Below are 27,194 nucleotides of genomic sequence, written 5' to 3'. Positions count from 1 at the left end.
TTATGTAAAGAATCACTGAATGAGAGGAAACAGAACCAAGATTTCCAGCTGACCAATCCATTAGTTTTGTCCACTACTTCATGCTGTTCCTATACACACACCACAGAGAATGAAATGACTATTAATATTTAGCATGTGCTTAGCACACTTACCTTGGCTAAAGGCTTTATACACATTATTATATATGCACTACTTCATTTCATCTTCACAGTAGGTCTAATCAATGAGTACTAATATCCTCACTTCATAGTTGAGGAAGTTAAAGCCCAGAGAGGTTAAGTCACTTGCACCCACTAGTGTTGGGTGGGACTGAGCTTTGAATGCAGGCAGTCTGATTGCAGAGTCAGTGCTCATTCTACTATGCTATATTGAATACTTTAACTCATCATTCCAAGATACAATACAACATGTAAAAACATCATTTAAGGAAAGGGAAAATGCACATAAATATTGTAAATACAAAATTTATACAAAATATAAAATACAAAAGTGCGATTGAAATATAAACTTCCCAAAGGTCTATTGAGAATTCTACACAGTAAAACTGTGAAGGACAGTAAATTAACACACTTCCTCATTATAAATTCTATTGTAACATAACTCAATTACTCAGTTACTCTTGCTTTATATACTCAAAGTTTTTGTCTAGAGATTTACCATTGAGTTTATCAACTTCAAAGCTCCCTTTTTAAAAGGCTACTTTACAAAATTCTTTATAATACTTATTATGAACACTTTGACAACACTCATTTTTAAAAACTTGTAAGGCTAACGAAATAAAGTACATTATTAGATTCTTATATTTTATTTAGGCAAGCCAGTATTAAATATTATGTGTTCAACAGATTGCCAAAAATCACTGGTTCACTAGTATAAACACGCATGGGCTAAGCTGAAAAGATGGTTTAACAATGGAAAAAAAGATATGACGTTTCTAAGACATAGTTAACTCGTAGGAGTGGTTTCTCTTATTTTGTAATCAGAGGATAATGCAAAAACCATCTGTATAGTCAAACATATTGCAGCCATACCCCCTTCAAAGTCAGTTGAAATTCAGGCAGGCATTTTGCTCTCATTGTCCTTGGAAGTCAAATCCTGTTGACAATAAGCTCACAAATCTGCAATACATCATTCCATACAGTATGAATTATTATGGGTATTTGAAAGTATTTATGATACACAGGTAATGGAAAAAGTAGAAGAAAAATACTGTAATAAATCTGAAACATAAGAGATGATTGACTTTTTAGATGGATCATAAGTAGGTTTTCCAGAAACCCCAGTGAAATAATAAAGAATGGGGGACATTCTGCATGATTCCATTAATGTGAAATGTTCAAAATAGGCAAATCTATGGAGGTAGAAAGTAGATTAGTGGTTGTCGAGGCCTGGGGATGTGGTGAAGAACTGGAGAGTGACTGCTTACAATATTGGGTTTCTTTCTGAGGTGATGAAAATGTTCTAAAATTAGTGCAACGGCTGCACAAGTCTATGAATGTACTAATAACCACTGAATTGTACACTTTAAAGGGGTGAATTTTATGGTATGTACATTACATCTTAATAAAGTTTTTCTCAAAAAACGAGGAAACAATTGGTCTGGACAAGGAGTGGGATTGCTGAAAACATCTTTGGGGACTCACTCAGGATTGCCTAGAGGATGTGCTCTTTGGGACCGACCGGCCCCCCACCCTCATCCAGTGGGAGGAGCTGCTTTCCATTTCAGCGTCCCACAGAACTAGTGATTTCTCCCTGCTAGGAGAAGGGCGAGAACTGTGATTAGTTCTCCACTTATCACAAAGCCTGTATTTTCTACAACCAGCATGAAAACAATGAAATAAGCACTTATTGATTTCAACTTCCTATTCTTTTGGTAGTTCAATAATACGTATAATAAATATTAGCTGTTCAACTTCACTTTGCCCCTGAAACAATTTAGTTGAACTGAGAATACACCTACTTTAAAATTGTTTATGTATTATTTCTCTTCTCACTTTACTACGCATTAAGCAGTTCATTTTTAACTCTCTATTCTAGATAGAGATATCTTTTTGTTTTAACCCATCTTACATGTTGACCATTGTGTCATCAATATTTGAAATAATTCCTACATTTTCTTGTTTCATGAAATATAGTACAGTTAATGCCATAAAAAGCATCATTACATTTGGCTACATATTGGACATATATTTTCTTTTGAAGAAAATCACGCCAATGTTTTATATTGTTAAATATGTCACTGCTTGTACAGTGTTATTCAGTTGTTATTTCAATTTTGGCAACTATATGCTTTTTTTTTTTTTTTTTACTGCAGGTAAAGCTCTGAATTCCTTTAATAAAATAAACCTAAGTATTTGCAACCATATATCTTCATTGTAAAAAAAATGATCTTAAAGACTGGTTGTGAAATATGGAACAGTAGTGACAAAACACTCTGCCTTCTAACTTCGAATACAAAAGACACAGTTTCTACAATTTCTTTCTCCACTTGAAAGAATTTGTTGCAAAATGAAATACTAAATTTTCTCTCATATTTACTTAGTGGAAAATTATAACCCCTAATTTAATCAAACTGTGTTCTCTTAGAAATATCCTCCTACTACCAAAGGATATAATGGCCATTTTCCAGGATAATCATCCATAGGAAAGCTTGAGTTTTTGCCCTTTTTGCCCAACTTGCCAATTTCATGAATGTAATAATCATCTTCTCTGTCATACTGAGGGAAGTAAGTCAGAGAAAGACAAATATCATATGATATCACTTATATGTGAAATCTAAGAAAATGGTACAAATGAACTTATTTACAAAACAGAAATCAAGTTACAGATATAGAAAACAAACTTATGGTTACCAGTGGAAAAAGGGAGGGGAGGGATAAATTGGGAGATTGGGACTGACATATACACACTACTATATATAAAATAGATCATTAATAAAGACCTACTGTATAGCACAGGGAACTCTACTCAATACTATGTAATGGCCTATATGGGCCATTACATCTAAAAAAGAGTGGATATATGTGTACGTATAACTGATTCACTTTGCTATAAACCTGAAACTAACGCAACACTGTATGTTGTGTCAACTATACTTCAATAACAAACAAATAAACAAGTAAATAAATGGCATGCCGGAGTTGCATTGTTACTTCTGTGAACATAATTCTCTTTTTTACATTTTCATTGTTTTGATCAGTTGTAAAATTTTATTTTGTAAAGAATATGACATTTCAGGGATTTCACTTGATCTCTTCAAGTTATGAATAATTTTCTTGCTCATTTCCACTGTTTGATCAATGTAGTGGACAGATTTTGAGGTGACTCTTAATGATTCCTACCTCCTGTTGCCCACATCTTTGTATGATACCCTCCCTTTGTGTGTGGTGGGACTATGACTTGCTTCTTCTAACAAACAGAATAGAGCAAAGGTGATGGGATGCCAATGATGTGATTATGTTATACTATATAAGAGTCCATCTTAGCAGCCTGGAGCTAGAGTCTTCCTGAGTTTGATGAAATAAGCAGCTGTGTTGGAGAGGCCCACACAACAGGGAACTGTGAAAGACCTCTAGGAACTGTGGACAGTCCATAGGACCTGAAGTTGGGCGATAGCCAAAAACCAGCAAAGAGCCAGGGCCTCTTAGTTCTACAACCTCAAGGAAATGAATTCTTCTCACAACCTGAATGAGCTTGGAAGTGAACTCTTCCCCAGTCAAGCGTCCAGATGATAATGCAGCAGCTGACACTTTGACTGCAGAAGACCTAGGTAAGTAGTATCTGGACTGCTGACTGATGAAAACTATGAGATTTATTAACGGGTGTATTTTAAGCTTCTAAGTTTGTGGTATTTGTTATGTAGCAACAGATAGAAAACTAATACAATTGGTAATTAAAACTACTTTAAATAAAGTCCTATTTGTACAATTTACTATGTGGTAATGCTCAATGTAAGACTTCTCACACTGTTTCTAGATTTTAAAAATTTAAGTAAATAATATTTTTGAAGATTTTCTACTGCTTTTAATTCTCTATTGAAAATTATAATCAATGAATAATCAATATCAGTTAAATAAATTTAAAAATTTATATTTACTTTAAAATTTTTACTGTAATCTAATTAAATATCTTTTTAAAACTGCATAATTCTACCATTTCCTATCCATCTAGCTGCCAACATAAACAATTTTTATCATGCTTCATGAATTTTGTTTCTATACCTATGATATACAAAATTTAAGAGTAATATGAATTGTTTAATAATACAAAATGTTTCTCAGTCTCTGGGAATTTCTCAGTCTCAGCTATTGCAAATATTGCACTAGTTCTACTACCTCTGAAAGCAAAAATCAGAACACAAAGAGAAGCAAGAAAATAGAAGGTTTGCATTACTTGAAGCAGTACTTCAATATACAAGAGCCTATTGCATTCACACTAAAAGGAGAATTAGATAAGTAAATTCATCTTTCCTCAACTGAAGTGCTTCTACTGCCTGCTCAGTCCTCATCGCAATCTCAAGCAGTTTCCGTCTCTAATGCTGGCAGTGGTACCAGCTACAAAACTTCATGGTATTCAGATGTGAGGTTATAAGCAAGAGATGTGGAGAAGAATTTCTCTGAGCCTTGAACATTATTAAAATACTTTCATAGCCAGCCTCAAAGATGGACCCTCATGATTCTCACTACCTGGTATTAATGCCCTTGTGTAGTGTCCCCCCATTTTGACTCCTGGTTGGCCTATGTGACTAACAGAATATAGAAGTAACAGAATGTGAATTCTTAGGCTAGGTCATAAAAGGCACTATACCTTTCACTTCGCTCCCATGGACCACTTGCTCTGGTGGAAGCCAACAGCCATGCTGTGAAGACACTCAAGTTGCCATGTGGAGAGTTCCCCATGGGGAGGAAATGAGACTTCCCACCAGCCAGTAAGTGAGCCACCTTAATAGCAGATCAGCCCCAGTCAAGCCTTCAGATGACTGCAGTCCTGCCCAAAATCTTGACTGTAACCTCATATGAAACCCTAAGCTAGACCCACCCAAATAAGCCACTCCCAAATTCCTGACCCACAGAAACTATAAGAAATAATATATATTTATTATTACTGTTTTAAACCGCTAACATGGAGCAATCTGTTACATAGCAATAGGTAACTAATACGTAATAACAAGAATGGATGTCTAGGATTATAGGTCATACAATGCCAATGCTAAGTGCTAAATCCTGAGTGATGGGAAAATCATGTGTTTTTTAAATACATTTTATTTTATTTGTTTGTGATGTACAGGGTCCTCTAAAGTGCAGAGCCCAGATCAAGTTTCTCTCTTGCCTGGGTCTGATGGTACTGTTATCAAACATGGTAGTTATCAAACATTAAGAACAAAAGAAGTATTCTAGACTTGGTATGCCTGAATATATATGTGGTGTTAATATTGTAGACTACATACAGATACTATATTTGGTGGTATAGCTAAATATCAGGAAACAGTGGAAAACTTATTGCTTAGGGAGTCTAGTAAAAGAATTATTTTCCTAGTTCTACAAAGACATTAGAAAAACACTGAATATAAAATAACTAGAGAAACATGAGGACTAAAATAACCATAAAATACTGGTGACTATATTTATGGAATTAAAAAATAAAAGCATTGCAAAATTTTTCTGTTAAAGACTACAATTAACTATGAACACATTTTGCTCTTTCTAAAGAACAAATGTTTAGAAACAATATATTCAATCTAAAGTAGAGATAAATTAAAATTATCATAAAAGACATATATACTAAACAGGCATTAGTGATAAAGTAAACAGGCATTACCAATAAAAAAAGAAATTCAACTTTTTCCAAGATGAAGCAATGAAAACAGAAGACTGCACTAAATTGTCTAGGACTAGACACACTAACATAAAACCCAGAGGTTAATTTTACACATTCTACACATGAATACATACTACTAGAAAATCCTGATATTTTAAAATCCTTCAAAGGGAAACACAATTATTGTAGGTAAAGGCTAGAGTGTAAAGTGCTCTGTGATAATCCAGCCTCTGCCTCTTTCTTTTCCTTATAGGTAAGACAATTTGATCCACACTTCAAGGTCAACCATGTCTTAACAGTTGAGACTAATTTTAAACTTAGGTAGGAATTTAATGGGTTTTAGACAAATTCTTGGAGATTTAGCATCAAGTCAGGCTTACTGTTAACCTAGCTATGATCTGGGCCTCAGTTCTCAGGCTCAAGTTCCTGCCTTGCTTTTAAAGACTGGTTACCAGCTTGTACTCTAATTCTGGGAATTGGAATCTGCCTTTTTCCTGTGTTCAAGAATGAGTTTGGTCACACATTATCCCTCAATCATAAGGGCCACGCCTCATTCTTGCCATTTTCCCACACTGAGAATACAAGCCAAGCCAAACCTCACTTCCATATTTGCACTCACATTTCCACATTCCTGATTTTGATAACCTACAAGACTCTCTTGAGTTTTCCCTTACATTATCCACCCTGAAAATAAATGCCTGCCTGAATTCCCATTTGTTGGTGTCATACCTCTATGAAATCATGCTCTTCCTGGACTTCCCCAAAGTTACCAACTATAGTTCATTGGGCATCCCTCTTCTCTCAGTAACTGACCCGACCTTGAAGATGGGTTTAATTCAAAGTACTGGTCTCTTCATACATCTTGTCAAACTATAGTTAGCCAAACATAGTTACTACAGATCAACCCAGTAGAATCCAGAAAATACATTTTTCCTGAAAGAGGCAGAATCACTGAAAAATTAATGATAATATTTGGTAATGCTCTAGCAACAGTAGTTCTTTCTTTATGAATTAACTTCAAACTTTTCCTGGGACAAAGAAAACACTGTCTCCAAATTCTCCATAAAATGTATGTATTTGAAACACGGTTGTGCAATACGTATTTAAGATTGTTTGGGGCTAAAGATAGAACTAATAACAGATGTCTCACAGAAGGATTTTATATTCTGAAATTCTAACACTGGAGTTAGAAGCCAAAATACAGTTTACTTTAAATAGACTCTTCTAACAGAAAGCTGTAAGAGAAAAGGAGACACTCCTTTCTATAGTTGGAAAAGTAAACATCTCTGAAGTCCCGGTGCCTTAAGGGTGTTACTTTGTTCACTATTCTAAGGCTGCGATATTTTGATATTCATAGGAAGAAAACTGAGTACTCTTTTGCTCTTTGTCAAACTTCAAGTACAATATGATTTGATTATTTATAATCTATTATTATCAGATCTGAAAAAGTCCTTAGAAAACCTGTGTATTTTGACAACAGCTTCCTAGGTACTGTTGAGAGTCAATCCAAATCTCCAATACCACGTTACCTTCAATCCTGGAAAAATCAGTTCTGGCACAGATATTTTAGGTCGTGGAGCTACATAAATTTGCTTCAACTTACTACAAGAGACTACTGATTAAATCAATCTGGGAGCCCTGTAAAATGCTTTTTTAATAGCAGCTATAGAATTTCCTGACTGCGCACTACAGAATGAAGTTTGGAAACTTTGCACTAAAAAGAGAGCTACTTGGAATTAGTAACATATATAAAATATGAAGTTAACAAATACATATATATCCTCTTTCCCTGTGTCTCCCATTTTTTTAAACAGCATTCTTCTTTTCTATTATAAATCAGCGGATGGTTTTATGCTTTTAAATAATTTGGTTCATATCATATGCTCCAAGAAGCTTCTCAAAGACAGTAAAACATGTAAAATAGAACAGGAGTTCTTTGGTGTTTTAAAAAGAGTCCTCACCAATAAAGATTGTCTACTATCTTGTTTTTAAGATCTCTAGTATTAACTGACAAAAAGGATTTTGATCCAGTTGTGACATTATAGGGAGTGTAGGAGGGAAGAAAAGGAAGAGGTAAGAACTATAGTATCTCAATATCAAAAAGCATGAGTACACAAACACTGACTAATATGTAACTGATTACATAAGGCATTTAAAAATAATTGTGATTAGTAAGTACCTAATACTAAGATCTTAAAATCAAAAATAGTTTACAATACAAGGAAGAAAACCACTTCTCAAATGTCAACAACCTAAGACTAAGGAACAAATGAATTTGTTAATAAAACTACTTTTACATAGTCTGATCCTAAAATATACCAAATTCCTAACAAAACCAGTTTTTTACTTTTCCTGATTGAAAAAGCAAAAACACATTATGTGACAAATAAATATGAACTCTATCTGCAAACTCTGAATAAATACAATGTTTTATTTTGGGGAAGAAAGAGTTTTCTGGGAAGATTTAAAATGAAATAACTTAACACAAACATTAATGTAAAAAATACCAGTATAAGGCTAAATAATAAATAACTCAAACAACCAAAATAATATGTTATTTTAAAATGTATCCATTTTCAACAGCATTCACATAATATTTATACTGTCTAGGAGAGGATATCTCTTACCTGTAAGTATAATTTCATTAAAACAATACAGACATCACTAAGGAAGCTGGCTCACAACAACTTAATTCCATGCTTAGTGTTTACTCAGGGAAATAAGTGATTCTTTGGCAACCAGTATGAGCATATGATTTATAGCAACATCTTCCCAAACTTAAGCTTAGCAATATTACTAACAATTTTGGACAGGACTTTGACTACTCCCCTATATATTTCTATGCTGCACAGGTATATGATGTCATGTCAATACATATACACTTTCATATTTTTGTAAACTATTCACACCAAACATAGAGCTTTAGTACTCAGGTTAGAAACCAATAGAGTAATCCAAAAAAGCTTATATTTATAGTGACCTAAACTTGGATTTTGAAGTTTTCTATGCCTGCTGCCTTCACTATTTTGACTATCAGAGTGTTTCATATTTTATAATACAGAAAGTGAAGTAATTTATTTTACCAGTTTCTGGCTTTAATTTCAGAGACTCTAAAAATATAAGTGTAATATGTTACATAAAATTTAAGGAGTTATCTAAAAGGAGTTACTATTATTCTACAAATTACATGTTACAATAATTATTTAAAACTGAATCATGTCCAACAGGCACATGAAAAGATGCTCAATATGGCTAATTATTAGAGAAATGCAAATCAAAACTACAATGAGGTATCACCTCACACCAGTCATAATGGCTATCATCAAAAAGTCTACAAACAGTAAACACTGGAGAGGGTATGGAGAAAAGGGAACCTTCCTACACTGTTGATGGGAGTGTAAATTGGTGCAGCCACTATGGATAACAGTATGGAGGTTCCTTAAAGAGTAAAAATACAGTTATCATATGATCCAGCAATCCCACTCCTGGGCATGTATCCAGAAAAGATGAAAACTGTAGTTCGAAAAGGTACATGTACCCCAATGTTCATAGCAGCACTATTTACAATAGCCAAAATATGGAAGTAACCTAAGTGTCCATTGACAGAGGAATGGATAAAGAAGATGTGGTGTGTGTATATATATATATATACACACACATATGTGTATGTGTGTGTGTGTATATATATATATACACATATATTCCATTTTATATGGAATATATATATATTAATATACATATTAATTATATATAATGGAATATTACTTAGCCATAAAAATGAATGAAATAATGCCATTTGCAGCAATATGGATGGATGTGGAGATTATCATATGAAGTGAAGTAATCAAAGACAAATATATGATATCACTTATATGTGGAATCTAAAAAAGTGATACAAATGAACTTATTTACAAAACAGAAACAGACTCACAGACATAGACAACAAACCTATGGTTACCAAAGGGGAAAGGGGGAGAAGGGAGGAATAAATTAGGAGTTTGGGATTAACAGATACACACTACTATATATAAAATAGATAAACAACAAGGACTTACTGTATAGGATAGGGAACTATAGTGAATATCTTATAATAACCTATAATGGAAAAGAATCTGAAAAAGAATACATACATTTATAACTGAATCACTTTGCTGTACACCTGAAACTAACACAACATTGTAAATCAACTATACTTCAATTTTTAAAAAACTGAATCATATGCTATGCTCAAAGACTGAGTAATTGTATCTACCTAAAATTTGAGGAAACAAGCTCATTTACAATGTAAGACTAATTAAATTAATTAAAGGGGAGTGGTGATTATAATAAAGTACATCTTATTCTAAGGACAGTAAGTGAAATAACATGGATGGGATCCACATAGCTGTATCTTAATGAAGCACCAACCTACACTTCTAAATAGCTATGAAACCAGCAGAAGATTTGACATAACAGTCTTTGACATATGCTTAGCCAAAAATTTCTTAAATATGGGTCCTTTTTAGATTTCAGCATTTCCAGGTTTCTGTATTTTCTTTCACATGTATGGTTTCTGTCAGCTCTTTATTTTGGCCTGGATCCTTTAATTCTGCTTCTGTATTTGAATATCTACTTCATATATAACAACAAATAGTATACATAATTTAATAAATGACCAAGAGAAAATGGCCATATTTGTATTCACACACCTAATATCTTTCCACATCAAAGAGAGTGGAAATGTTAGCAAAAGATATCTTCCTTTTACTATTATTAAAACAGTAATAAGTGACAATTCTTCTCATGGAATTTGAATCATCTAAATTGAAATATAAGTGTCTCATGCCACATAATATCCCATACTAATATGTTTGCCCTTACTTAATGTCAAAGATATCTGAAGATGATTTTACTTATAATAAACAGAACATGGTGGAGCATTTATGCATAGGATAATATTCTGGAAGAGTCTCTGAGGTCAACCTTGGCATAATTTGACTTGTGGGTGTAACTGTATCTTATTCTAAGTACAGTGATTTCCTCATAAACATGGTCAAATCATCTTGTGGTAAAATCAAGAGAAAGTACATATAGCATACATGACACAGTACAGCACTAGACAGATTTTTTATAATAAACACTATTTAGGAAAAACGGAATGCATGTGTTTTTCAAATATAATTTTTCCAAGATCTAAATCTATTACAAAGGCATATATCTTTAAAGAAATAAAACTTTACAAATTTTATAATATAAAGAACAGTGCACTCAAAAAAAAGAACCCAGTTATCATTCCATTCACTATTTTTCCACAGTTTTCTTGAACTCCTCTTTTGAACTCAATAGCATCTGTTGGATAATTTTATAATTCCCTGTGGAGTAAGAAACCAGAAGTTATCTATAAATTTCCATGGATGATTTTACAGTTCATTATGGAGTAGGGAAGTAGATAATACCTATATATTGTCAAGATAAAGTTAAGGGACTTCTGTGGTGGCACAGTGGTTACTAGTCCACCTGCCAGTTCAGGGGACATGGGTTCGAGCCCTGCTCCAGGAAGATCCCACATGCCGTGGAGCAACTAAGCCCATGCGCCACAACTACTGAGCCTGCGCTCTAGAGCCCGCAAGCCACAACTACTGAGCCTGTGTGCCACAACTACTGAAGCCCGTGTGCTCTAGGCCCTGTGTGCTGCAACTACTGAGCCCACATGCTGCAACTACTGAAGTCCACACACCTAGAGCCTGTGCTCCGCAACAAGAGAGAAGCCACCGCAATGAGAAAGCATGCGCACCGCAACCAAGAGTAGCCCTCGATCGCTGCAACTAGAGAAAGCCCGCATGCAGCAATGAAGACCCAACGCAGCCCCCCCAAGGAAAGATAAAGTTAATATCTATATAAAACCAGCTATATTAATAAATAAAGATGGTAGCTACTTAAGTGATATATCACAGAGACTCTGTGAAAATGTTTCCTCAGCAATGCCTAAAATTCCACCATTAAAGATTACTTATTTTGTCTTAAACTATACTTAAAATATAATTACTAATGGGTAAGGTAATACTTTAAGCACTGGAAGTAATATAGTAGCATAAATAATTAGTTCTTTTACTGACAGCATACTTTGGTAGGAGATGGATGAAAAAAAATCAAGACATAGAATGGAGAAGACAAGAATAAAGAAGATGAACTTCACCTACTATCAATTTTGAGAAAGCCCAATCTGCATATTTAGATTAGATATTTGACACATAAAAGAGGTACTTCTGTTGGGATATGTGTAAGAGGGATAAAATGTAAAGAAATAATATACTAACATTCAGAAGTATAATAGAGTGTAATCAAATGAGATGGCATACAAAGTATTTAACAAAGTCCTTGAGACTAAAAATTGGTGATGATGGTAATGATGATGGTACAGTTTCTGCTGTTATAATTCTTACAAGATTAACTTTAATGTTGAATGTAATTGCAAGAAAACAAAATGTTTGGTTTACTTTTCATTTCTTGACAGTTTCATAAGTTTATCTCAATATGTTTAAATCTTTAAAGTGAAACCACTCCTATTCAACACAGTTTTGGAAGTCTTAGCCACGGCAATCAGAGAAGAAAAAGAAATAAAAGAAATACAGATTGGAAAAGAAGAAGTAAAACTGTCACTGTTTGCAGATGACATGATACTATACATAGAAAATCCTAAAGATGCTACCAGAAAATTACTAGAACTAATCAATGAATTTGGTAAGGTTGCAGGATACAAAATTAAAGCACAGAAATCTCTTGCATTCCTATGCACACTAACAATGAAAGATCAGAAAGAGAAATTAAGGAAACAATCCCATTTACCATCGCAACAAAAAGATTAAAATACCTCGGAATAAACCTACCTAAGGAGGCAAAAGACCTGTACTCAGAAAATTACACAACACTGATGAAAGAAATCAAAGATAACATAAACAGATGAAAAAATATACCATGTTCTTGGATTGGAAGAATCAATATTGTGAAAATGACTGTACTACCCAAAGCAATCTACAGATTCAATGCAATCCCTATCAAATTACCAATGGCATTCCTCACAGAATTAGAACAAAAAATTTTACAATTTGTATGGAAACACAAAAGACCCTGATAGCCAAAGCAATCTTGAGAAAGAAAAATGGAGCTGGAGGAATCAGGCTCCCTGACTTCAAACTATACTACAAAGCTACAGTAATCAAGACAGTATGGTACTGGCATAAAAACAGAAATATAGATCAATGGAACAGGATAGAAAGCCCAGAGATAAACCCATGCACATATGGTCACCTAATTTATGACAAAGGAGGTAAGAACATACAATGGACAAAAGACAGCCTCTTCAATAAGTTGTGCTGAGAAAACTGGGCAGCTACATGTAAAAGAATGAAATTAGAACACTATCTAAGACCATACACAAAAATAAACTCCAAATGGATTAAAGAACTAAATGTAAGACCGGACACTGTAAAACTCTTAGAGGAAAACGTAGGAAAAACACTCTTTGACATGAACCACAGCAAGATCTTTTTTGACCCACCTCCTAGAGTAATGAAAATAAAAACAAAAATAAACAAATGACCTAATTAAACTTAAAAGCTTTTGCACAGCAAAGGAAACCATAAACAAGATGAAAAGACAACCCTCAGAATGGGAGAAAATATTTGTAACCAAAGCAACAGACAAAGGATTAATCTCCAAAATATACAAACAGCTCATGGAGGTCAATATCAAAAAAACAAACAACTCAATCAAAAAATGGGCAGAAAACCTAAATAGATATTTCACCAAAGAAGACATACAGATGGCCAAGAGGCACGTAAAAAGATGCTCAACATCACTAATTATTAGAGAAATGCAAATCAAAACTACAATGAGGTATCACCTCACACCAGTCAGAATGGCCATCATCAAAAAATCTACAAACAATAAATGCTGGAGAGGATATGAAGAAAAGGGAACCCTCTTGCACTGTTGGTGGGAATGTAAATTGATACAGCCTCTATAGAGAACAGTATGGAGTTTCCTTAAAAAACTAAAACTAGAACTACCATATGACCCAGCAATCCCACTACTGGGCCTATACCCTGAAAAAACCATAATTCAAAAGGACACATGCACTCCGATGTTCATTGCAGCACTATTTACAATAGCCACGACATGGAGACAACCTAAATGTCCAACGACAGATGAATGGATAAAGAAGATGTGGTACATGCATACAATGGTATATTACTCAGCCATAAAAAGGAACGAAATTAGGTCATCTGTAGAGATGTGGATGGACCTAGAATCTGTCATAGAGTGTGAAGTAAGCCAGAAAGAGAAAAACAAATATTGTATATTAACACATATATGTGGAATCTAGAAAAATGGTACAGATGAACCTATTTGCAGGGCAGTAATAAAGACGTAGACGTAGAGAATGAACATGTGGACATGGGGGGGAATGGAGAGGGTGGGACAAATTGGGAAATTAGGATTGACATATATACACTACCATGGGTAAAATAGCTAGTGGGAACATGCTATAAAGCACAAGAAGCTCAGCTCGGTGCTCTGTGATGACCTGGATGGGTGGGATTGGGGGTGGGGGGTGGGGGGTGGGAGGGAGGTCCAAGAGGGAGGGTATACAGGTATACATATAGCTGATTCACTTCATTGTAAAGCAGAAACTAACACAACATTGTAAAGCAATTATACTCCAATAAAAAATAAGTTTATCACATTTTGGCCATATGTCATGAAAAAATAAATCATGTTCTTCTAAGTAGTGTGAGGTAGAAGACAGACAGCAGAAATATCTATGTAGTAAGGAAAAGGATCTTGGATTTACATTCGAAGGAGCTGGGCTCAATTCTTTATTTTACCACTTTTAACTATGTGATTCTGAGCAAGTATTTTAACATCACTGAGCCTTGTTCTCCTCACCCATATAATAGTGCCATTGTCCTAGTCTATCTTCAAGAAATATTGCAAAGCTCCAAGAATAAAATGCTTTGAAAGGATATGAATATTCTGGTGAGATTTGTAATCCTTTAGTATTATAATCAGGATTTTAATTATACACACCAAAATTTTAGAAAAGCTGTTATTAAAGACAATTTTCTTCCTCACAGAGTAGAGAGCAGAGTATAGCACAGAATGTCTTACCCTAATAAATATCTTTGAATTGTAATAAAAAACAGCACAAGTGAAAAGCAGGTGGCTAATTAGCTATACTAACACAGCCAGGATAACCGAGGATGCTTTTTCTGAACCACGGTTTTCTCATTTGTTAAATAATGGGGTATTAGATAATGTCAAAATTTCCTCCCATCTCTGAAATTATTATATTATCTGGCAGAATTCACTTTACTTGATTTTTTTTAACATGAAAATATAAGAAACTAGTTTCTGAGCTAACATCTGAAGCAGGCATTTTAAAAACCTCTAAAACATGAGGGTGAATAGTGCTATCATTAGTGTTTTAAATTGTTCATGTATTTCCTGTGACATTTTAATTTTAGCACCTTGTCATGGGGATAAAGGTCTCTCCCACTGGTATATTAAATGGGTTAGAAGTGTTACATTTCGAGTTATTTTTTAATCTAAATACCCCTTCACATTCTCAGGTATTACTGGATAGGCTGTTAAAGTGGCAAATTTTAAACTCTGTTGAATGAGATGGATTGTGATAACAAGAACAACAACTACATTTGTAGTTTAACAGGTGAGAAATATGCATATAATTAGATTATACTCCTCTAAACCGAACCTCATAAAACAAGAATTAAATTACCTGTCTTCCCTTAAGACCCCTCTTTCCACGGATCCCAGGAGCACCCTAGAATGTGAAAAAGTCAAAAGTAAATATTTGTTCCCTTCTTTGATTGGGTTGCTTGGTTTTTTGATATTGAGTTGTATAAGCTATTTATATATTTTGGATATTAACTCCCTGTCAGTCAAATTATTTGCAAATATTTTCTCCCATTCAGTAGGTTGTTTTTTTGTTTTGTTGATGGTTTCCTTTGCTGTGCAAAAGTTTTTAAGTTTAATTAGGTCCCATTCATTTATTTTTGCTTTTATTTCTTTTGCCTTAGGAGACAGATCCAAAAAAACATTTTATTTTTGGATCTGTGATTTATGGCAGAGAGTGTTCTGGTTATGTTCTCTTCTAAGAGTTTTATAGTTTCAGATCTTACTTTTAGGTCTTTAATCCATTTTGAGTTTATTTTTGTATATGGTGTGAGGAAATGTTCTAATGTTCTTTCACATGTAGCTGTCCAGTTTTCCCAGCATCCAAAGAAGACATACAGTTGGCTACCAGGCACATGAAAAGATGCTTTACACTGCTAATTATTAGAGAAATGCAAATCAAAACCACATGAGATATCACCTCACACCTGTCAGAATGGCTATCATCAAAAAGAACACAAATAACAAACGTTGGTGAGGATGTGGAGAAAATGGAATCCTCCTACATTGTTGGTGGGAATGTAAATTGGTGCAGCCACTATGGAAAACAGTATTGGTGTTCCTCAAAAAACTCAAAATAGAACTACCATATGATTCAGCAATTTCACACCTGGGTAAATATCTGGGGAAAATGAAAACACTAATTCGAAAAGACTCAGGCACCCTGATGTTCATAGCAGCACTATTTACAATAGCCAAGATATGGAAAGCAACCCTAGTGTCCATCAACAGATGAATGGATAAATATATCCATACGTGTGTATATATATATATATATATATATATATATATACACACACACACGCATATACACATACACACAATGGAATATTACATGCCCATAAAAAAATGAAATTCTGACATTTGCAGCAATGTGGATGGATCTAAAAAGAGAATATTCTCTCTAAAAGAGAATATTATGCTTAGTGAAGTAAGTCAGAGAAAGACAAATACTGTGTGATAATTCCACTTATATGTGGAATCTAAAAAATGAAACACACAAATGTATATAGCAAAACAGAAACAGACTCACAGATACAGAAAACAAACTAGTGGTTATCAGTGCGGAGAGGGAAGGATTGAGGGGCAAGATAGGGGTATGGGATTAAGAGATACAAATTACTATGTTTAAAATAGATAAGCAACAGGGATATATATTCGACAGCACAGGGAATTATAGCCATTATTTTTTAATAACCTTTAATGGAGTATAATCTATTAAAATACTGAATCAAGATGCTATATACCTAAAAGTAATATAATATTGTAAATCAACTATACTTCAAAAAAGTAAATATTTGTTGAATCAATTAATGAGTTATTTTTTCTCAACCATCAATTTATGAAGTATGCCAAAGAGAAAAATAAGTTATCCTTTAAACTGGTGTGATATTCAAAAAAGCTTCAATGTATTAATTTAACTCAAGTGGCCCCTTTTCTTCTTCATAACAAAAATCTTGATTTTATTCAGAAATCCATCCCATCTGTATTTCCAAATGGGATCCCACCATTCCTCTGGTGATAGTTATTTGTCCAGAGGTGGCATGCAACCAAAGTTGGTACAACCAGACAAACAGGAAGTCTTATTTTCTGTACCCAACAGCCAATTACCTCCTCTCTGTCTCCCTGTCTCTCTGGCTGGACATAAACAAAGGCATATTTAGCCCTTGCACTGGGAATCTTGCAATCATATGAGAAACCAGCCTTAGGATAAAGCCAGCGTTAGTCAAGGCAAAGCAGAGAGAAGGATAATGATATCACTGTGCTCAGGATCATATTGTGCCTAGATCCCACCTAACCTATGGCTTTCTGGTCATAAGAAGCAGCCGTAGGGCATAGTACTTAAGTACTCAGTCTTTGGAGCCAGAATATCTATGTTCAAATCCTGGCTCTGCTCTTATTACCTATATATAGTCTTAGGTAAGTGTGTGTCTCTGTATGCCTCATTTTCTTCATCTATAGTGAGAAAAATAATACTACCTATCTCACTGGGTGTTGTGAGATTAAAGGAGCTAATTCGTATGTAGTATTTGCACAGCGCCTTGCATATATACATAACCATTCGATAAATCATTTGCTGTTATCATTATCATCATTTATTTTAAATTTCCTCATTTTGAAGCCAGTTTGAAATGGGATCTTCTGTCACTTGCAGTCCAAAGCGTACTAACTGATAAAATCCCTTGAGACTTATAATCACTTTTACAAGCCTTAGGGACTAAGAAATATGTCAGAACCATGTAGCTTGGGATTTCTGTATATACAGACAAGTTAGCAGATATCAATGGTTGAAGTAATCCATTTACTTTAATTCAACAGTGCTTAATAAATATTCATCTAATATTCTCTATTGAAAAAAGAGTTCAAAGATGAGCAATATGACTCATTTCATGAGGATTTCACGCATCTTTACATAATATAGCCAAGCATTTAAGAAAAATAATTATTTTCTAAAACTTTAGTAGCTTCAGTAAATCTCAGCAGAAAACCTAAGGATAGTGCAGATAGAATTATATAAGAACTTTTTCATATATACATGCATGTGTATATTATTGACTTCCAGAAAGAACTTTTTCTTCCCATTTGTTTTCAGGAGTGATTAGAACATTATTTTCTTTGGCTTTTCTCTACTTAAATATTTCATAACATAATAACAACACCCAGTTAGCTATACCATTCATGGTTTTAGTGAGAATTTTGAAGTAGCCTAATAATATTAGGACATGGTACCTATAATAGGCAGAATATCACAAAAGGGTCTTATATTTATGATTTGAGACAGTCTTGATATATTCATATAAACTAGTCGAAATTACTGAGTATGATTATAGGCATTGTTGTGCCTATTGATAGTGTCACAGGGATCCTTGAATTCAAGATGATGACATTTTGCAAGGACATATAACTTTCGTTTATTTATTACATCAATTACTAGAAATAACTTCATTCCAACAGGTCAGGGAAGGATTGTATCATAAGCAGTACAGTAATTAACAACGTAAGCTAGATATACTCCTTTGGGTCTGTAAGAAGCAGTTCAATTCTTTGCATGATAGATTGGAAACATCATCTGTAAGTCTGCTGTGTTACATAGCAGTTAAGTGGCTTAGTTGTAGGAGCACACTGAAGATATTGTTTGCAAGTGAAAGAAATGACCTGTGCGCTCACCACAGGAATATCTTCACCTCTTATCACCAAAGACAACTAAACATTTTGAGTTTACAGCACATGTTTCTTCTCTGTGGAGGCATTCACAAGTAACTACAAGAAAATGTGATTTAATTCACTCACTCAAAAAGCTATACATTTGAAATATTCATCTAGCAAAGAATAATCTGATTTATTTTCATTTGCAAAAATCAGTTTCCAGATATGAAAAAATTTTTGCCTGAACAGCACTTGTATAATAATAGAGTTAAATGCTAAATTCTGAATATGATTGTTTTCAAACCTGAGAATATGCTAATATTGTTTATTCTACTTGTTTTTAATTAATATTGACAGTGTAGATGAAGAAATGCAGCTAGAAATCACTGAACTGCATATGGCACTGAAAACTAGATATGACGAAGTTGGAATGCCAGAACTCTGTATGTATCTTGGTTAATTTTTATAAGTAGAACAAACCATTTGGCAAAGATTCTACTTTATTCACAAGTACCTACATTTATGAACAGCTATCTTCCACTATTAAATTAAACAAAAAAATATATCTTTTGAAGTTGATTTATTACACATTGCATTGTAAAATACAAACCCTGCCAAGAGTTTATACTCAAATCAAAGATCACTTACAAAATAAAATTTTCGTAATTAGATAATATCAATTTGTGTTTTTTAAAAGTTAAATTTAAAGTTGCTAACCATAAATATTTATATCACCTCACTTACCTAAAACACAATTCAGTAAAATTTAAGAGAGTTTAATTACATTTCTGGTAGGTGACTTTCCTTAAAGCTGGCTTGTTTCACTGCCTGACATCTGGGTTTATGAGCCCTGTTATACTTTATCCTAAGTATATCACATTAGAAATAATATTTGAAGGAAACAGACTTACTCTTTCTCCTTCAGGTCCCAGTTGTCCTACTTCTCCAGGAGAGCCAATGAAACCCTTAAAGTAAGCAAATAAATATCTTTGTATTATCTCACTTAAATATTCACCCTGTAAATAATTCTAAATAGAGATACTTAAAATTTATTCCTAGTAATATGAAATTATAAGGCATAACAGTTTGAATAATCTTGTGTCTTTTCTTCTAGAAATTACAGTTCAATCTTTTCATTAAAAAAAAAAAAGTAGGAAATGTAACTTAAGGCGTGGTGGCTAATAAAAATCAACAAGCCCAAATTCTTTTCTACATTGAATATCACAAAGGGCAGAAGACACAGATATACAATTAACTAAAATGTAAGGCAGAATGGAGGTATCCAAGAAACAGAAGTATGGAGGAGGAAGAGATTCATTCCAATGTGGCAGGAGGTAAAAGCAGTCAGAGGAGGTTTCAAAGGAGACTGGCACCTGAGGTAGGCCTGTGGAGTAGATAAAGTCTTGATAAGCAGAGGATGGAGAAAGAACACTCCAACCAGCACTACAGCAAGCAGAGATAAGATAGAGAGGACTCCGGGAGCGTTTGGAAATGGTTAACTGACAGTTTCTTACGTGTAAGATGCTTTGGAGAGAAGCAGACCCATTGTGCCCTCAGGGAGATTCCAATAAGTCTGAGAAACAAGGGGTAAAATAACAGTGCAAGCTACTTTATACTACCATACTTTAGTTAGATCTCACCTGTGGCAAATAATAACCTGTTTCATCAATTTAATAAATAAAGTGTATAGTAGTTTAGAGAATAGATTAAGGAGAGCCTTAAATTTCAGACTAAGAATTTTAGACTTCATAGTTTAGATAAGAAGCTACTGGACTTTGGGGGAGTGTGGTAGTGCCCTGTTAAGCTGTTTTTCTAAAATATTAATCTGTGGACAGGATACAGAATACACCGAAGACAGGAAACACTGAATGTAGGAAAATGTGTTAGAATGCTGTTTCAATGGTCCAAATTTGAAGGAATATGAGTCTGGGTCACTCATTCACAAAACATCATTTTAGTGCCCACTGTGTGCCAAGAATTGGAATTATAAAAATGAATATGAAAATCAGTGCCCTCAAGAAGTTCATAGTTTATTAGGAAAAAGAGTCATACAAATAATTGTAATATCATAAGATAATTGTGACATGATTATGTGATATGTGATGTGATAAATACAAGATACAGAAGCTTTGAAGGCAGAATGACCAACTTTGCCTAGAGGGAAGATTTAGGAAAGTTTTACAGAGGAGGCAACATTTAAGCTGAGTCTTGAAGGAAAGGAAAGGCATTTTATGCAGGGCTAACAATGTGTCATCAATCAATCAATCAATCAATCAAAATAAAATGACATGGCATTTTCATAGAATTGCAAATAGTTCTGTGTGATTGGTAGGCAAGAGTGGGGGTTGGAAAGGCAACAGTGGCTACATCATGAAAAGTCTTTTATGTGATGACGGAAAGTTTGGGATTCATACTGAGTCATCAAAAAAAATTTAGACAGAGTTTTGACATAATCAAATTTGCAGTTTATAGAATTCATTTGGATTACAGTGGTTCAACCGGTCTTTGTATCTATCTCTAGGATTGAGGCAAAGATGATTCTAAGGTTTATACTGGACTGATAAGCAAATGGTAACCACTGATAGAAATATGGAAAACAAATAGGAAAGCTAATAGTTTAGTAGAAAGAGGATGAGTTCTGTTAGTCATTTTGAGATTGTGGTGATGAAGAGGCATTCAAATTTAATTTTCTTGGCAAGGACTTGGAGATGTGGGACTCATAGAAAGAGCTCATAGAGTGATATAAGATTTGAAGGGCAGATGGGTCAGAAGCCTTAAGGGTAGAATAGAGCTCTTAGGAGGAAACAAAGAGAAATTTCCCTGAACCACTGAGAGGCTGAAATGGATGGAGATGGGAGAAGTAAAATGGTTTTATGAACACAGTGGAAACCCAAGGTATAAAAGAATTTGAAGAAGAGATACAGGAGGCCATTTTGACTAAATTCGAAATAAAGTCTACTTATTTTGACTTAGAGAATGGGTGACTTTTCAGAGAAATTTTTCCATAATAGTATACATTAAGAAAGAACTCAGGTTTTAAAAAAGTAAATGTCATTTGTACACCTAGAACAGCATTATTCACAATAGCCAAAAGGTGGAAGCAACCCAAATGTTCAACAGATGAAAAGACAAACAAATGTGGCACATACATACAATGGAATATTATTCAGCCTGAAAAAGTAAGGATATCTTGACGCATGCCACAAGGTGGATGAATCTCAAAGACAATCATGCTAAGTGAAATAAGCCAGTTATAAAAGGATAGATATTATATGATTCCACTTAAATGAAGTACATAGAGTAGTCAAACTCATAGAGACAGAAAGTTGAATGGTTGCCAGGAGCTGGGGGGAAGGGAGAATGGGGAGTTACTGTTCAATAGATATAAAGTTTCAGTTTGGGAAGATGAAAAAGTTCTGGAGATGGATGGTGGTGATGGTCACACCGCAATGTGAATGTACTTATTGCCTCCCACTATGGACTGAATGTTTATGCCCCCTCAAAATTCATACACTGAAGCCTAATCCCCAATACGATGGTATTTGGAGGTGGGACCTTTGGGAGGGGATTAGATCATGAGAGTAGAGCCCTCATGAACGGGATTACTGCCCTTCTAAAAAGAGATATGAAAGAAATATGATTGCTCTCTCTGCCACATAAGGATACAGCAAAAAGGCAGCGGTCTACAAGCCATGAGGTGGGCCTTCATGAAACACTGGATCTGCCTTCCCAGACTGAAGAACTGTGACATATAAATGTTTGCTGTTTAAGTCACCCAGTCTACGGTAATTTTTATTATAGCAGCCCGAACTATAACACCAGTGAACTTACATTTAAAAATAATTAAGGGCTTCCCTGGTGGCGCAGTGGTTGAGAGTCTGCCTGCCAATGCAGGGGACACGGGTTCGAGCCCTGGTCTGGGAAGATCCCACATGCCGCGGAGCGACTAGGCCCGTGAGCCACAACTACTGAGCCTGCACGTCTGGAGCTTGTGCTCCGCAACAAGAGAGGCCCGCGCACCGCGATGAAGAGTGGCCCCCACTTGCCGCAACTAGAGAAAGCCCTCGCACAGAAACGAAGACCCAACACAGCCATAAATAAATAAATAAATAAATAAATAAATAAAATTAAAAAAAAAAAAAATTAAAATGGCGAATTTTATATTAAATATGTATTACCACAATATTTTTTTAAAAGTAAGTGTCTCAGGAATCATTTCTAAGTTTCCTGGAATAAGAACCATGGGAAGCATTTAGTTCCTGAGGGTGAAAGCTAGTTGGGTGTTGCCATAGTAAGACGAGCACTTTTCTTTGACAAGGAAAAACAGCTTTAAAATTCCTATGTTCTACAGAGTGTATGAATGAATAAGCAAAAAATAAAATAAAAGAGAAAAAATAGTTTCCTTCTAATTAACTTTAATGATAAAACATCTATAATTTGTTTGCTTGAAAGCCAAGCATCTGAAGGATGGGGAAGGTTTCTTTTAAAATGAAGCATCCAAAAGTATTTCTGATACCAAAACGTTTACGATTATGATGACAAGCTACATGTACTTTCAGAAATATCACCTACAGGTGGCCTCAAGTTTAAAAAGTTAACTTTTGTTTTAATATACACAACTGGAGTTTTGCTTATAAATAAAAAGAACAAACACCCTAACTGATGTACACTTCTCAGTAAACTAAATACTCAACTGAAAACTCAGGAGCTAAAAAGTCAGACCTCTACTCAACAAAGTCTGCACAGAGTACCAGCACAACATTTTACAAGTAAAGATTTTAAAGGGAACAATGCTATGCATAATTATGTAGGTGTTTCATAAAGGTTTCTTGATAATTATTATGCTGATTCTAACAGAAATAAAATGTCAGCAGCATCCACCAAAGAAATCATATGGGGTTGTGGTCACTCTCAAAACACTACCACTAAATTGGAGTTTAGTGTAATGTAATGTAAATTGGAGTTTAGTGTAATGAAACAAGGAACATAAAAAATAATAAGGGACTTCCCTGGCGGTCCAGCAGTTAAGACTCCATGCTTCCAATGCAGTGGACGCGGGTTTGATCCCTGGTCGGGGAAGTAAGATCCCACATGCCATACAGCCAAAAAATTAAAAAATTAAACAAAAAACACATATGCTTTTGCTTTTTTGAATTGAAGGTTGTATATACAGGTAGAGGCAATTTTGTGTCACCAGCAGGGCCACTAAAAGGTTGGGGGAGGCCTACATACTTCTACTTTTTGAGCCACCTAGCACGTTATTACACAAAGAAATACCAAAGGAGGGTTACAAAATGATTTATTTTAAACATTTACATTTTTAACATAATTATCTTAACACCAAAAAGTGCAGTCAAACAATGATACCAGTCAAAAGGTAATTTATCATGATTTATAAAAATATTAATTCATATTGTATAGCATGTGGTATAGTCCAGTAACAGGACCCAAATTAAATGAAAAACATAATCCTGTCAGTGTGATTTTATGATTTTTGTCTTTTTAACCATATTTGGAGTTAATGTCTAAAGTCTACATTTGAGACTCTTCGTGAATATGAAACCTAGAGAAGTGACTCTTCTGACTCTTCCCTCACTCCCAAAGGAAAATTAAAGGATTAAATCAATTAAATTAGTCAGAAAAGGATTAGATTTGGTTTTTTTTTAATGCTTTTATGAAGTTGGCCATCAAAACCTAAAAAAACTTAAAAAGGGTTACAACCTACACTATAATTTTCAGTACAAATGGGGAAAAAAGCAACAAAAGGATGTATAATATAGTACAAAAATGATATAAAGAATTAGAAAAGCTATAGGAATCACTGAAGCAAGATGAGAAAATGTAGTAAGAGAAAACTGCACAGTGCCAAGTAACAGGTCTAGGAGTTTAGCTCACATGCAGAAGAAACTCCCAAATTCCAATAATAATGATAAAATCTGCATAGAAAGTGCATGCCATGTGCTAGGCACTGTGCCTTAAGAATATTAATTAAGCTCAGGTAGTTCTCATAACCACCTAAAGGTAGATTTCATTATCACCTTTTAATAAGGTAAGAAAAATGAGGCACAGAAGGGTTGAATGACATCTAAGGTCACAAAGCTAGTAAACAAGGGGTTAAGAAAAAAAAAAAAAAAGTGGTCCTTGTCTAACTCCAAAGCCCATGTTCTTTGTCCACTAATCTCTTCTTGCTTTCCAAATCCAAGTCAATATGTGCTTTCGGTGCAGTTTCCAATAAAGAATACATGACTTTTCCCCATTATATTTTCACTTAATGCAAGGGTGGAGACAGCATGGGATAGTAAAACAGTACAGAGCTGAAGGTGAGAAAACGCTGGTCTGAGTTCTGCTATGACTTTGTCAAATCATGTCAGTTCCATAGCTTACTGTTTTCTCATCTGTAAGATGGAGACAGTACACGTGTTCTGCTACTTCATAGGACTGATAGCAAAAGAAATATGAAGTATTTGAAAATGTTTAAGAATTTCTTAAAAATTAAGGCATCATTATAGTACATACTGTCTAAATACTTTTTGTTTTCCTTATTTCAAAAAGGTATTTTACATAATATAAGGCAGATGCAGATTCCGGAAAATAACTGGCTATTAAAAATAGAGAATTTGGGGCTTCCCTGGTGGTGCAGTGGTTGAGAATCCGTCTACCAATGCAGGGGACACGGGTTCGAGCCCCGGTCTGGGAAGATCCCACATGCCGTGGAGCAGTTGGGCCCGTGAGCCACAACTACTGAGCCTGCACGTCTGGAGCCTGTGCTCGGCAGCAAGGGAGGCCGCGATAGTGAGAGGCCCGCGCACCGCGATGAAGAGTGGCCCCCGCTTGCCACAACTAGAGAAAGCCCTTGCACAGAAACGAAGACCCAACACAGCTATAAATAGATAGATAGATAGATGGATAGAGAATTTTGGGCTTCCCTGGTGGTGCAGTGGTTGAGAATCCGCCTGCCAATGCAGGGGACACGGGTTCGAGCCCTGGTCTGGGAAGGTCCCACATGCCGTGGAGCAGCTGGGCCCGTGAGCCACAACTACTGAGCCTGCGCGTCTGGAGCCTGTGCTCGGCAGCAAGAGAGGCCGCGATAGTGAGAGGCCCATGCACCGCGATGAAGAGTGGCCCCCCGCTCGCCGCAACTAGAGAAAGCCCACGCACAGAAACGGAGATCCAACACAGCCAAAAATAAATAAATAAATAAATAAATAAATTATTTAAAAAAAATAGAGAATTTTAAAAACAAAAATTTGAGTTTACTAATTTTTCCTAGAACCAGCTTTGATTTTAATTTGTGGCACACTACATAACACATCACAGTAATTTTTTTTGTTTTACTCCCTTAATGATTAAAAGTGGCTAACAACTTCTTTAACGGCTGGAAGTGCAATGGTATATGCTTGAATGTGATAAGCCCATTTCTTTCTCTGTAGATATTTCTTTACTCCAGATAGCTTTTGTATTATTATCTCAGCCTTGAGTGCGAATTTTTTGCCTCTTCATATTTCTTTCATCATTATTTCTTAGGTCTATATACATCCACACATAAATAATACTACAAATGCTTAAAGAGCATATTTTCAACATACCAGACGTTTTGCTAGGAGCTAGCAAAATAAATGATGTAGATGTAGGAGCTATCAAAGAATGATGTAAAACCTACTGCCATAAGACTGCTCTCTATGGCCTTAACAATAAAAATATCTATTTAATAAGTGTGTTTCTTTCCAGGCTAAACCTGCATTATATTCAAAGTTTCTATGGAAGTGTGAAAATAAGTATTTTGTACACTTCATTCTACTCATACGCAAGCATACTTAACAAAATGATGAAAATGCTTACTTACTCGTACACCTTCAGGTCCTGGATTACCTTCTGGTCCAGCTAAACCCTAGTGTGAATAAAAGGCATCATCATCATACTACAGTACTTTTAAAAGAGTTGTAGATAAATAGATTAATAAAAAGGGCATATAAAAGGTATCATTTTCACAAGTATAAACTTCAGAACTCTGTATACTTAATGAAGACTATATACATTCAAGGAATTTTAGAATTTCAGAACCAAAAGAGGCACTGTATATAATCTATACACGAATATATTTTAGATATCTAAATAAAGTAGATTAACACATTGTCAGTAACAAAAATTATTTTTTAAGTTATTTCTTATTGGAAAACTGTGTTCTTTTAAAACACTTCTAATTAACATATCTAAAATACATTTTAGATATATAAAAAGTATAAAAAGTATATAAAGATATAAAGATATTTTATATA

General features: G+C 34.6%; 1 protein-coding gene across 4 annotated transcripts in view; it reads right to left on the bottom strand.

Moving 5' to 3' along the window:
- The window catches only part of COL24A1 (collagen type XXIV alpha 1 chain), a 395,517-nt gene that overhangs the window by 291,349 nt on the left and 76,974 nt on the right, over positions 1-27,194 (bottom strand). For all 4 annotated transcript variants that reach the window (XM_061183940.1, XM_061183941.1, XM_061183942.1 and 1 more), the window contains exons 11-13: positions 26,762-26,806; positions 19,830-19,883; positions 15,596-15,640 (exon numbers count right to left, since the gene is read on the bottom strand). In XM_061183940.1, the coding sequence (XP_061039923.1) occupies positions 15,596-15,640; positions 19,830-19,883; positions 26,762-26,806 (144 nt within the window). The remainder of the gene's footprint in view (positions 1-15,595; positions 15,641-19,829; positions 19,884-26,761; positions 26,807-27,194) is intronic.

This window comes from Eubalaena glacialis, chromosome 3, assembly GCF_028564815.1.
Source record: "Eubalaena glacialis isolate mEubGla1 chromosome 3, mEubGla1.1.hap2.+ XY, whole genome shotgun sequence".
NCBI lineage: Eukaryota > Metazoa > Chordata > Mammalia > Artiodactyla > Balaenidae > Eubalaena > Eubalaena glacialis.
The sequence above is the reverse complement of the archived record's forward strand: the minus strand, read 5'-3'. Positions and strand labels throughout refer to the sequence as shown.